This window comes from Apteryx rowi, unplaced genomic scaffold (assembly GCF_003343035.1).
Source record: "Apteryx rowi isolate R43461 unplaced genomic scaffold, aptRow1 scaffold_325, whole genome shotgun sequence".
NCBI lineage: Eukaryota > Metazoa > Chordata > Aves > Apterygiformes > Apterygidae > Apteryx > Apteryx rowi.
Genome location: NW_020449697.1, coordinates 524,225 through 537,644, shown reverse-complemented (window position 1 = coordinate 537,644; position 13,420 = coordinate 524,225). Strand labels below are relative to the sequence as shown.

Sequence of the window (13,420 nt, the reverse complement as noted above, 5' to 3'; positions counted from 1 at the left end):
TCTTGCCAAACTATGCTGTGTCTCCCCATGCCTGGACATGGGGCTGTTTTAGACGGAGAAGGGAAGGCCCCGTTCAGCACTGCTGGCGAGCCCTCAGCCTTGCGGAGCAGTCAAGCGGGTGCAGCGCAGCCCGGGGCGATGCCGGCAGGTCAGCAGGGCCCTCTGCTCCGGCATCGCGCAGCCCCCTCGGCTATCGGCGCTTTCATGCCATCGGTGGAAAGCGTCACGGTGTGATCTGCAGTCGTAAGCAGACTCAGCCTCATGGCCTCAGCAAAAGCAGCAAGGTTTTCAGGAAAGGGTGTGTGTGTGTGGGGGGGAAATGGAGCAGAGAGAACTTGACTTTCCTCCTACAGTCACATATAAAATTAGAGTCAAAACAGGGACAAAGGCCAAGTCCCTTCATGCCTGGTTCTGCTCTAGGCTCTTTCTTTTCCAGGATAAAACGCTACAGCAGCAGTGGGCTTGTGTGACCTGGGGCAAGAAGGCTGTGCTGTGCATTAACTACACTGTTCTAGTGGTGCTTTTAGGCCACCGGACGCAGCTTTGCCCCGCTGGCGAACAACCTTTCTCTGCTCACGTCCTGCTATTAAGCTCTGACGTAAGGCAGCCAGTTGGGCTACCCCAGGGATCCGTTCTGGACGGCATTCAGTGAGTTAAGGCTCTCCAAAGCCATTTTAAGATGCCTATATTGAGATGCTTTAAGCTGATTTGCAGAAGGTACTTAGCCGTGCCTGTTTCTTTAGCAGCGTGTCGCAGTAGGCAGAGATGCACAAACTGCTCTTTGCTGAGCACACACCGATCTCGCAATCTCCTTCTACACGTTCAGTCACCCAGGGGAGCATGACTCAGAGCTGCTTGCGAGGTGCTGGGATCACGCCACCGGCGCGTGAAGCGACAAGAAGGATTCGTACGGTCTGTCACAAAATGCAGCCCCCTGCGCCGACTGAGCCAGCGCACCTGGGAGCAAGGACGGGGCCACGCAGGGACGCACGCGCAGGCCCTGCGACGGCAGCCGGCTCCGTCACCGCAGGCACGGCAGAGGCGCCTCGCTGCGCTCCCCGGGCACGGCGGCAGGGCAGCACGAGGGCAAGCTGGACCGGTCCTTGCCCCACACCTCTCCGCAGTCACAGAGACCGGGGGTCACACGCTGGGAACGTGCACTTTTGCACCCCCCCCATCCCTCTGCTGAATTTCAGTTGGTAAAGCAGCTCCCCTGCAAGCCAGCACAGCTCCTCCAGGCCCGCTGCCTGCGGGGCCCTGCCGGCGGAGGCAAAGTGACTTTCCCAGGGCCACGCAGCCGCTCAGAGGCAGACCTTGGTTAACGGGCCTTGCCGACACTGCAGGGCTGCAGGCCTTTTATTCTCCTCTCACTTTGCGAGGACCTAGAGAGGGGTAGGATGTAGCAGCCTTTCATTTGTTCGCTGGAATTTATGGCCTTGTAACCTAAACCAAGGGGGAACAGCTGACTACAGTGGAAACCAAATCCCTCTTCTTGTGCACACATGCATGTCCATGGGACACAGGTACTTGTTTAGCTGCCCTTTCAATGCAGTAATTGCTTGTCTTGACAACAGAAGATGGAAACAGAGTTAAAGCAAACAAGAGCTTTTTGGCTTTTTGAATAACTCAGCAGCAGCAGCTGTTCGCACGTATCAGCTTCAGGGGTTTGTAGTAACAAGTCTAATTACAGAACAGAGGCCAGGAGCAATCCCGCACAAGACCAGTGTTCATCCCCAGGCTACCGCTACACACCCAAAGGACTGGCCTCACATTTTTTGGAGGTATCATCATATTCAAGGCCTTCCTGCTGTGGTCGACGCTGGGCAGAGGCAGAGAACATCTAATGCTTCTTTTATTTCTTATGGATTCAAACAGCAGAGTTTAGGTCACACACTGAATATATCACACATAGCTTGTGCTCCTGCGATGACAAATTAACATTTTGCCAAAGCCAAGAACTCAAATTACATTGAGCTTGTTGGGCGAGCAACAAATTGTCTTGACTTTCCCATTAGCTGAACCTGTTTGCCCACGCTGAAGGGCGCGAACGGGTTGTCTGCTTGCAACTGCTTCTTCCTTGGCCCTAGTCCTGGCCTAGATTACCATCTCCTTAACGCAGCCTGCTCTTCCTCCCACCTAGTCACCGATTCCTCCTCGGCTGCTTGTGTCTGACCTTTCAGGTGCAGCTTGTCTTGTTATGGCCTGAACTACATTTTGAGTTCAGGGCATTTAGCACCTGGAGTGATTAGGTCCTTTCCAAAGAGGGCCAAGTTGCTATTTCTGACACTTTGGGAATTAAAGGCACGCAGAGAGGGCGCCCAGTTAAGAGCGGCAGCGCTGCATACTGCAGGCTACTGGCGCAGGGCAAAGGGACAGTCCCCAGTCGTCTTCAGCAGCGGGGTGAGGAGGGATGGCATCAGCTCCCTCAGAACAACCTCAAAGAAAGCACTGCTTTGAATCCAATCAGAGTTTCAAATGGATTTTAGAACTGAAGCCACCAAGAATCAAAGCATTTTATACCACTCGTCTGGATTCACAGAAGCAATTCTGGCATTTAAGTTAACGCCACTATGTCAGTTCGGAGTGTTGGCAGGTTGCAGTTGCATCTAGCAAGAAAGATGATTCATAAAAATGCAACAGCATGTGTCTGAAATGGGCACGCTCTCTTTACTATTCAAAGGAATTGCTCTACATTTTAATATTTAACACCCTCGCTCTGTGTTATCTTTCCCTTCTGAGGCACAAGCTCCGTTTCCCAAGCATAGGTTTTCTTTGCTTCTGGACTATTGTGAATCAAGCCAGGAAAATCTCATTTGCTACATGCCCAAAATGGGCATTTGACTCTCAGATATCCAAATATGCCAGACAGCTTTACCAATGGTTTCTTTGGTTTAACCGGTAATTTAGCGTTACAAGTAACAGATGTCCCCTACAGTCACTGCGACATGACTATACAACAAGACACAGAGCTATAAACTAAATTCTACCAGCAGGCAAAATTTGCATTAATGCCACTTGATTTTTTTGCTCAGATAGGAGAAGCTTCACGCGGATGCACATAACTATTATTTGGCTCTGGCTGTATTAAACTGCACAGGCTTCCAAACTGGCTGCATTTTTCACAGGGACTTGCTGCTCGTCATTTTGTTCTGGAAACAGCAATGCACCGAGACGGAAAACACGCAGCTCCCAGGGACAGACTGAGCACCTGAAACTCTCTTACAGATCTGTTCCCAAACTCCCCATGCTCCGCGCAGTCAGTGTAAAGCTTTGGGAGGTTATCTGGCAACCGGAAATTTCTTGACTCATTTTACAGTCGTGTGTACTGCTGGATAACTGTGCTAACAAAATCCTAACAAAACACTACATCCATAGGAAATTATTTAACAGACCCAAGCTAGAATGATGGCATTTGATTTCATGGGCTTGATGTTACTACTGCTTTTTGGAAAAAGTATCTTAAAATAGCGTAATTCCCCAGAAAACACAAAATGTGGTTCCCTCCCTCCCTAGTTTAAGGAAAGGTAATGCCTTCACGTGCAGTAACACGGTATCAGGCTGGCAAGTGCTGTATTCCTGTTTCCTTACACCTCCTCGTGTCTCTGTATCCATCTGTGGTTTCATCTTCTACTAAAGGTAAAGGTCGGGGCCAAGGATCATCTTTTCATTCTGTCTGCACGCTTTGGGCCACGTCTGCCTCGTCCGTGACTACAGCCGCCAAGTCCTAAACTGATGCAAGGGCACAACAGGACACCACTCTGCACCGGCAGCTATTAGAAAAGAGCATAATTTGACTGTTTTCAAGCTAACTGTTAGCATCTACTGAACAACCAAATTTTGTTGCCTGTGGCCATTTTAAAATTTACACAGAGTCTGGAAATTAAAATACAAAGGTGGACTCACAGTTTTAGTACTTGAAAATTTTATTTTCTCAAATGAGCACCAACACATATTGTAAATATGACAAACAATACGCCTCCCTCTAATACTGAAGAACTATATACAATGTACAAATAACATGAAAAGGTGAAAACCAATTATCTGAAAACAAACAATTGCATTTATTACTGAAGCAAATGACCTGAAAGAATATGCCAAAAAATAAAATTAAAATAAGATCAAAGAAATAAAAGTATACACAATTTGTAAACACAAGAGCATCAATAGACAGGCTGGTATTGGAAATATTGTCCTTTAGTTTTGTCAGTGGGAAAAGCATTCCCATATCCTTACGAAAAACAAAACAAAGGATACATACAGTTCATAACTATGAGAATAGCTTATTTGTGATTGTACCTTACACAATGCCATTCTGCTTGCATTTAAATACGCTGATTGTTTTAATTCAATGTGATTTTGTTTCCCCTCTTCTGTTTATTCTTTTTAAACAGGATTCTTCAAAACCTATGTCTAACATTATTGTTTCTGAACATTGAATTTCAGAGTCCTCTCACCTGGTGAGAAGAGCTCTTTCCCACTGAGTCGAGCTCTGGTTCTTGCAAATCTGTTTACCCAACCGGGTGTTTGTGTCTCATCTATTCATCCAAGAACTGGTTCACACTGAAACATGATGCTCCTTCCAAAAGGAGGAAGTGCAGTGAAATGCATGATTAATACACTCGCACATACCAGTTAAAAAATGCATACAGAGAAAATTCATATTTGATTATCACAAGAACAACAAATTTCATCTGTAGGGTGTTTTTTTTATATTTTTAAATTGTGTGCACCAGAACAGAAAATTAAAGAGCGTGCAACAGTTATTCAGCACTGAAAACAGCTCCTTGCTCAGCAAAACAGTCCAATGGTTTGTGCTGTTGGTCCACTTTGGGACAAACAAGAGACCCAATGAATTAAAAACGAAGAGTGGGAAGAAGGGGGGAGGTTAAAGACAGAAAGGAAAACAAAAAATTAACTTTACTGCCAGAGAGGTAAACTTTTACTCTAATTCGAGCAGCCTGGTTTCAAAACAAAACAAAATAAAAAGAAAACCAGGACCCATGTCCAAAGACTTCTTTTAGGTTAAAAACAACGACTAGTTAGAAATCTCCATTCTCCATCCCTGCTGCCCCCAAGCAACTGGAAATAGAGATTCAGAGGTTGCAAGCTTATATTCGCTTCCGTATTCTAAGTCTTGAGATCTACTTCACTCCAGCCAATACTGGTGCAAGAGAAAATTTCAGGCCCGGATCCTGCAAACCAGATCTCCTCAGGAAAGCCGTGCCCAGGCGGAGCCCCCCGGGCTCTGCGGGGCTCCCCGTGGGGACGAGAGCTCTCGCGCAGGGATCAGGCTGCCGGACCGCGACCTCAGGCACTGACCGAAGAAGCTATTTCGGCACGGGTGTAACTCCAGACAGCCGAGCGCTCCCCGAGCGCCCGGAGCTACGCCTCCGTCCCACCCGCACATGCCAATACCTTCCCGGACCGCCGGCCGCTGTCTGGGACCTGGCCGTGGCCTGTGCAGGAGCCGAATTCTGCCGGGTGGAAGCAGGAGCGACTCCCATCTCCCGCCACGTCCAGAGGAAAAACGGACCGACTTCAGAGGACGACATATATTATGATTTTTGTTTCCCTTTAAACATATTTTCCAACAAATACAGAAGGAAACAGTATCACTTATAAACAACAGAAAGTGCTCTCAGGGAGGGGCTCTGAGAAAACAGCACCAAATATATTATTTTTTAAAAAAATTAAATATTATTTACAAAAGTATATTTCACAAGATAATGCTTTTTTCTGCTTTGTATATATTATCATCTCAATATTTATTACAGGGATCAGGACTTCACATCAGATAATCCACCAGAGCAAAAAATTTAAAACCTACCGAAGTCTGAGCTTTGGGGCAGAGCGGGGTGAGGTAAGCTCAAGGCTGTGGGTACGCTTTGCCTCCCCCAGCAGCCACGGCGGCAGCTTGCCAAAGACCAGGCCCCCACATTTAAAAAAAAAAAAAAAAAAAAAGAGCAAAACTGGCTGCTGCTCTTGCTGTCTCTGACGCTATCGCCCCCGGGAAGCAGCAGCCCCGGCACTCGATGCCCCCCGCCCCGGCACGGCCCGCTGCAGGGGGCAGTTTCCGTCAAGGCCCCCCCTTGCTCGCCCCGCAAGGGAACCGCCTGGCTGCCGCTAGCTGGCACGGCCGGAGGGATGCAGAGAGTGCTGTTCTTTGGTTATGCTCTGAACAGATTATTTTACAAGCCATCAATTTAGACTGCCCGGACTGCGATACCCACCAGCACACAGATCTAATCATCCTGTCTGTCACCAGCTCCCAATACCGTCATGTGTCTTAATACAGCAAGTCACAGGTGAGTTAGCAGTGGACTAAGACGTACTTTTAAGTTTAATGGACACACAGCAGAGAACAAACGTCAAATGAGCCGCACAGGCCAGTTTTTTCTCATCTCCCTGTACAGCGTATTAAAGTCTGTCTATAGATAACTCTCTGCGTGCGTGGACGTTCACAGGCACACACTTTTTTTATATCAGGACTTGAGGACAGATTCTCAGCAAGTGTAAATCTGTAGACGTTGATGGGACAGAGCCAATTAATACCAGATTAAAATGCTGCCATATTCAAACTTGCACTAGTTGCCATTAAAAATGTCACCCCTGTGAACAGTTAAAAAACAGCCCAATCTGATGGATCATCATCATTTCAGGTCCCAAAGATAAAAACATCTGTATGTAACAGCGCTCTGTGGTGACTTTTCTTATTCTTAGAGCAGTCCTCTAGGCAGGCCTGCTCTTTATAGGCGATCAGGGCCAAAATAACATTACCAACATAAAATCATGAGCCCAGGTGTGCTCTGCTTGTCAACCTCATATTAATGATTTTGGGTTATCCCTTCATTCTCCCAGGTCCTATCAGATGCCTTTAAAGGCTACGTGTCTGGGGAAACTGAAGAGCTCTTCAAAGAACGCAAGTGACTTCCCACTAGCCACAACGCAATAAATTGTCATGGCTCAAGGGCCAAGGGCCAGGAAAACAGGGTCAGGCCAGGGCCAAAGTCAACAAGCTAACGGGTACTGCAGCGTTTTTGATTTTTACCAGGTTTTTTTTTATCAGAGAAGGGAATGTGGTCGATGGAAAAAGGGACTGTGGACAATCGGAAATGAAAGCTGAAGCGATTCTGTCACGCAGCCACAACGGAAAGGGTAAAGGCAGAAGCTACCTCCTAACAGGCTTGCTGCAAAACCAAGTTAATCCCACCCATTACAGAAGCCACAGCCAGCCTCCAGGTCACTTCCCTCTCCAAGGCCGTAACAACATGCTGTCACAAGAACGGAGATTCAAGGGAAAAACCAGCCACTGCTCAGAGAGACAGGCCATCGGGTTTGGGTTTCAGCACAAGGCCCCAACATGGAAAGTTGGCCCCAATCTGTAAGTAGCCGCTCTGCTCACACCCCTTCCATACAACAGTGAAATATTTTGTCACTCTCTCCCCACCCCAATCTCCGTAGCTAACTCCGAACATCCTGGATGTGGGGGCCAGCGACAATAGTTACAACTCCAAAGCTTCGGTTTCATAAGGAGTTACAAACCCCTGCACAATGCTCTTTCCTTCTGGATTAAGCAAGATTTCCCCCAGTGGATTAACCTACTTGAAAGAATTCCACAAACAAAAAGAAAATTCACTCAGAGAGATAAAACTAATTCAGTTAAATAGTCTTGAGTTATGCACCAGATACTGGCTGGACTGTTGCAGAGCAAACTTCACATTGTCATTTACGTCTAACGCAGCTCCCCTCTCGCACACAACGTCCCTTCCCCACAAACCGCCTTGGCAAGATCCACACTAATTAATATGAAAAACTTAAAATGGGAAGGACTTGTCCCTTACAGTTACAACACCCAAACCTGCCCCTCCCCTTTAACTCCACGGCATAAACAATTTCAGGGGTATGAGGAAGATGTTTAATTTTGTTTCCCATCCCCCTGACATCTGCAACAGGCTTCTAGGAGTGGGAAAAGGGGGGGAGGGTTTTCTTTTTTTTTTTTTTGGGGGGGGGATACCTCATGGCTTGAAATATCCACCTACACAATACTGCTACAACTGTCAGGGTCCTCTGCTTCCTCCTCTCCCCACTGTCACATCATTTCTTTGACAGGCTCCAAGAGCAGAGCTGATGGCTGGGGCCTGAGATTTAACAAAAAGATGCTGTAACAGCATTTACCTACTCGCACTTGCAAAGGATTGGTAAAAGCCTCCAAGGATGCTCAGTAAAGGCTGGGAGATCAAGGGGTATCTTATGCCACTAAGTTTGTCTCCAACCTCCCCTAAATGATTTCCCCTTTCTTGCCTAGCACATGACTTTTTTTTTCTGTAGTATCTTCTAAGTTGCAGTTCCAGCCCCCTTCTGCCTTAAGTGTTTTTCTCCTCCTCTCTCAAGGGCTCAAGAGTCAGGATTTGGTTTCTCCAGCTGTGGATGCTCCCACAGCTGTGCTCTGTTGGGGGGTCTGGCCAGCCTACTCCGAAACAGAGAGAAAAACGTGAGGCAGGGAATCGCTCCAGCCATCAGATCTCCCCTTCCTCCCCCAAACAAGAAGTTCATAAATGGCAAACAAAACACAGATTTACAGTTAGCTAGCAGGGGGGCACTGGTTAGGACTTGTGCTCAGCCGGCTTAGCTGAAGCCCCACTTTTGGAGCCGCGGTTTTAAGATTCAGAGAGAACGCAGCCGTGAGGTATATTTCTGTCCGTTTAGACAAGCAGATAGTTTCAAGCCTTGATTAACCAGGACTTAAAGGAGAAGTACGGCTTCCCTTTTGGCCCACTCCCCACCCCCTTTCACCTTCTCCTGCCCAAAACTCAGGTCTTCCTCCCGCACCGAGACCTTCTGATAAAATGCCACCACAGAACCAACTTCGGTTTGTACTTAAACATTCGTCAACATGGAATGGCTGTCGGGCATTCGGTGCATTCTCTTAGCCAATGCCAGAACAGAGAGAGAAGCAGCCAGGGTCAACTCACAAACAGATACAAAGCAAAGAGACAGAGAGACAGAAATTTAGAGGCCAGTCACCAATAAAGATGGAGAAGGGTGTGAAGATGCTCCCAAACTGCAGAGCCTCTAAATGCATGGAACCAAGCGTTCAGTCACTCTCTCACTCTTGGATATAATGTTCGGTTGGATGGCATTCTCTTACACGCTGGAAGGGCTGGGCTCTTCCCATTCAATCCCAGCCATTATCCTTGATCATGTGAGCTAGTTCAATGATGTATTTGCCTTCTTTATACTTCTGGCTGCTTTCAAAAGCATGTTCCTAAAAAAGAGAGACAATGAGATCAGAATGAGATCTGAAGGTTTACATAATGTAAAGTCACAGTTGCAAATCAGATCCAGGAATTCTGGGTACAAGGCTTAGCTTGGGTGGGAGATTTGTCTATGAAGTAAAAGCACAGTCAAACAGCAGTAATTACTGCTAGCTTTCGGGAAAATTATGTTTGGAAGAATCTTAAACCCCAGTTCCAGTTGAACTCCCAGCACACTCCAAGTACAAGAGTTTGGACTCTTTCATGCTGCAGCCACTTTCTGCCTAATACTCAGTCTGTAGTGATTTTTCATACAAATGACTCTGTGGACATTAGTCCTCCTGGAACAGTCAAACCAGTTGTTCATGTTGAAAATTAACATTTAGGAAGCATAATTTATCTGAAGGTATCCTTACAGGCTGAAAATAAGGAATAATCAGCACCATGCAAACATGCAGCTTTCTGTAGGCCTACAGCAATTGCTCCTTGAACTATGCTTTAGGAATCACCGATGATAAAACCTGCCCCTGTGTAGGGTGGTCTGAGAATTTATTAATGTTTGTTAAGAATACAGAGGTCCTCTGATGAAACGGGGGGTAAGTACCACCATTGGGAGTGAGCTCAATTATGGTAAACTTCATGCAGAAATGGAGCATGTAGGCACCAAGTGATGAGAAGTACCCATTCCATACATATGGATGCTTACAGCTACAGGGACACAATGCTTCGACAGTGCAGAACACCAGAAATAAGGAAGTCTATGGGATCTCTAACTGAGAGAGACTGCAGTTACGTATTTTGGCTGCACCCTCAAAAGTGATTACCAGAACTCAGCTCTACTGAGGTGTGCTGTCTGCATGCACGTAATGCACCTAAAAGAATGTAATCCTATTGCTGGAGAGACTTGGGCTCACTGCTGTGTTTATGAAAATTTGTACTTTTGTTTTATAATAAACTCAATTTTATGTATTTAGCGTCCTTCTCCCTTTGTTAGATGCATGCTGTGTTTCTGCAGGGATTCCTACTGCATCAGTTTTTTAGTCCTTTATTTTTCTATTCTTTATAATAAAGTAGTTGAAAGGTCACTGATACAGTAAATGTTTTGTTTAAACACTAGTCAAAATGTTTTGAACAAACAAGTATGCTGCATGTCTCCTGAAGCAGAAATTAGAATGTAGCATAAGCCTTTATTTGAAGGTAATTGAATTTATGAAGAGCAAGAGACAGCAAACAGATAAACCCATGTTAAATAGCATTTCCAGTGGGAAGGATACAGGATTAACAATATATGGATCATTCTATTATTCTGAGATGGTCTGGAAAAAAAGACAGTATGAACCACAAGACTGACTGACTGAAGTTATCCTTATTTCTGGGCTCCCCAGTACAAGAGGGATGTGGCACTACTGGAGCAAGTCCAGCGAAGGGCTACTAAAATGATTAGGGGACTGGAGCATCTCTCTTATGAGGAAAGGCTGAGAGAGCTCGGCCTGTTTAGCCTGGAGAAGAGAAGGCTGAGAGGAGATCTTATCAACGTGTACAAGCATCTTAAGGGAGGGTGTCAAGAGGATGGGACCAGACTCTTTTCAGTGGTGCCCAGTGACAGGACACAAGGCAACGGGCACAAACTGAAACACAGGCAGTTCCATCTGAACATGAGGAAATACTTTTTCACTGTGAGGGTGACAGAGCACTGGAACAGGTTGCCCAGAGAGGTGGTGGAGTCTCCTTCCCTGGAGATATTCAAAACCCACCTGGATGCAATCCTGTGCAATGTGCTCTAGGTGACCCTGCTTGAGCAGGGGGGTTGGACTAGATGATCTCCAGAGGTCCCTTCCAACCTCAGCGATTCTGTGATTCTGTGATTTGTATTTAAGTATCATTAAGGGATACCCATCAAAACCAGGCCCACTGTACATACTCTTAATAAGAGAAGATGTTTGCCACAAAGAGCTCTTGCTCTGACTGCACACAACAAAATGCAGGAGGGAAAATGGAAATGCAGAAAGGAAAAGAGATGTAGCTACAGACCCGAATCCACATTTCTGGTTCCCAAGCCAATGCTCTTTCCACGAGACCATTTCACCACACATACACCTTCAGAAAGAGCTGCAGCAAAGATGTCCACAGGAAAAACAAATGATACTCACATATTTCCAACCCAGTGTGGTTTTGCAGTTTTCACAGTAAATGTCTGCAACCGCATGTAATCCTGTTAATAACACCCGCTCTTCTGCAGGGCCACAACCCACATTAACTCTGGGGAAAAAGGAGAGAAACATCTCATTAAGGTGTGTTTCCACAGCAAGACACTGCTTAGAAACTGACGGCAATTTTGTCGCAGTATTTGAAAACATAAGCAGGAAATTCAAAATAAAAACAGCTGTTCTAGAAACAAAATCTCTTGCAGTCCCAGAACAGAATGAAAAGGTAAAATAAAAATTTTATTCAATTAATGATTCTCAAAAGTTTTGAAGAGAAGATTTATAATATTTTAGTAAAATGCATTAATTTTGTATTTGAGAAAGATTTTCACTTTCAATTTGATAAAATGGCATTTTTGTTTTTATTCTCCCAAATAGAAATGTGAAAAACGTAACTGAAGTCAATAGTTCTTCTGATAGATATCCTGGCAGAAAATGCGATCTCACCAGAACTATCTTCCAAAGGGAAAATAATGCTTTATTTTTATGCTAACTCTGAAAAGTAAGTTTGTATTTAGGTATTATGTATTCTTCATGTTCACAAAACTTTGATTCTTTGGTCCAACTATATTCCCTCAGAAGAGAATGACTCATCTATTAGCTCTTATTTCTCTATCTGATGACAAAAGAACCATCTTTCCTAGCCTCTTATCTGAAACCTGAACATAAAATCAAATACGAATCAGCGCTGTTCCCTGCCTCCTCCTTTAACCAGTTTTAGCAAGCTCCCAAGACTTAGGCAGAGCTTTGCTACAATAAAGGAAGACAAACCTTGTGTTTACTTATTTACAACGGTTTTCTTAAATCTATCCTAAAAGACGCAGAGGTGACACACAAGAAGCTATACTCACACTGAATTGAAGAGGTATGCTCGTCCTTGGCTTCCTTGAAAGGACTGAAAGGCAAGAAAACAGAATTCAGTTGGTTGCTAGAAACGAGCCTAAACCAGGAACTGTCCTCAACAACTGCGTTAATGACCTCAAACGGTAGTTATAGCAACTGCTAGCCGAGTCTGAGAAATGCACATCGTTACAGTCTTCAAGATGAAAACAGCAGAAAGTGAAATGTCAGGAGAAGACGAGAGCTGATTAATAGAGGTCTTGTCCCGCAGACGGAAAGGGAACAGCTGCCTCAGGTTCTGATGCGTGCACATTTTCCAAGGCATCCTGGCAGCCTACTGGGAACTTCGCTTACTTCTATCACCCAGTATTACCAGCATTTACACATCGGTACAAGTCCAGCGTACATCTCAACAGTTAAGCTCTGTTTTTTTCTCTTATATTCCGGTGATGCTCATTTTCACCCTTTTGGTTCTACTTATGAATTTCACCTCCCTAAATCTCACATGCTGCTGCTGCAGCCTAACCTAACTCAGCCTAGCTGCCAAATACTGTTTTAAATCTCTTTTCTAAAAAAAACAAAGCTTAAATATGCTCACATACACTTCCATTTCACCGCTACGCTTTCAAAACACTGCCATGGTACTTAAGTGGAATTCACATGCCATTATAAAGATTGCAGAGATGCACGCAGAAACACTCGGAGCTCAGGACTTAACTGGGCGAGGTGCTGGGCACGCAAGTGCAATCTCTACTCAAGTTACTTTACAAAAGACCTTAATCTTGCAGAGATCTCTGCAGGCCTTTATATTCTCACTGATGCCAGGGAAATTATTTACTAAGCATAAAGTGCCTATGTAAAATACTTCAGGATTGGACCTAAACCTAGGATGAGATACAGCTGGCTAGGGATAAGCATGGAGGAGAGAGGACCAGGCAGCAGCAGCAGCAGAGCATGTGCTAGATAATCCTCAGTCATGGCACAGCCCTTCTGCCCCCCGTTTCCCCAGAAGACGGCAGAAAGACGGCACTTTGAATCAAACCCAGCAGGACACTCCAAATATTAGGGATGCTTCCAAGAGCCAGCAGGCTCCGCGCGTGTCAAGTCTGTAACACTACCCGG

The 13,420-nt window shown here is 45.5% G+C and overlaps 1 protein-coding gene across 2 annotated transcripts in view; it reads right to left on the bottom strand.

The window, feature by feature from the left end:
* YPEL2 (yippee like 2) overlaps positions 1-13,420 on the bottom strand; it is a 47,734-nt gene that overhangs the window by 15,501 nt on the left and 18,813 nt on the right. The window contains exons 2-4 of one of the 2 annotated variants that reach the window (XR_003254440.1): positions 12,310-12,353; positions 11,405-11,513; positions 9,025-9,265 (exon numbers count right to left, since the gene is read on the bottom strand). Coding sequence is in view for 1 of the 2 variants with exons in the window: in XM_026071394.1 (XP_025927179.1) it covers positions 9,176-9,265; positions 11,405-11,513; positions 12,310-12,353 (243 nt within the window). In the remaining variant the exon portion in view is untranslated. Of the gene's footprint in view, positions 1-3,905; positions 9,266-11,404; positions 11,514-12,309; positions 12,354-13,420 lie in introns of those variants that run through there. The other variant, XM_026071394.1, reaches the window with a different exon arrangement.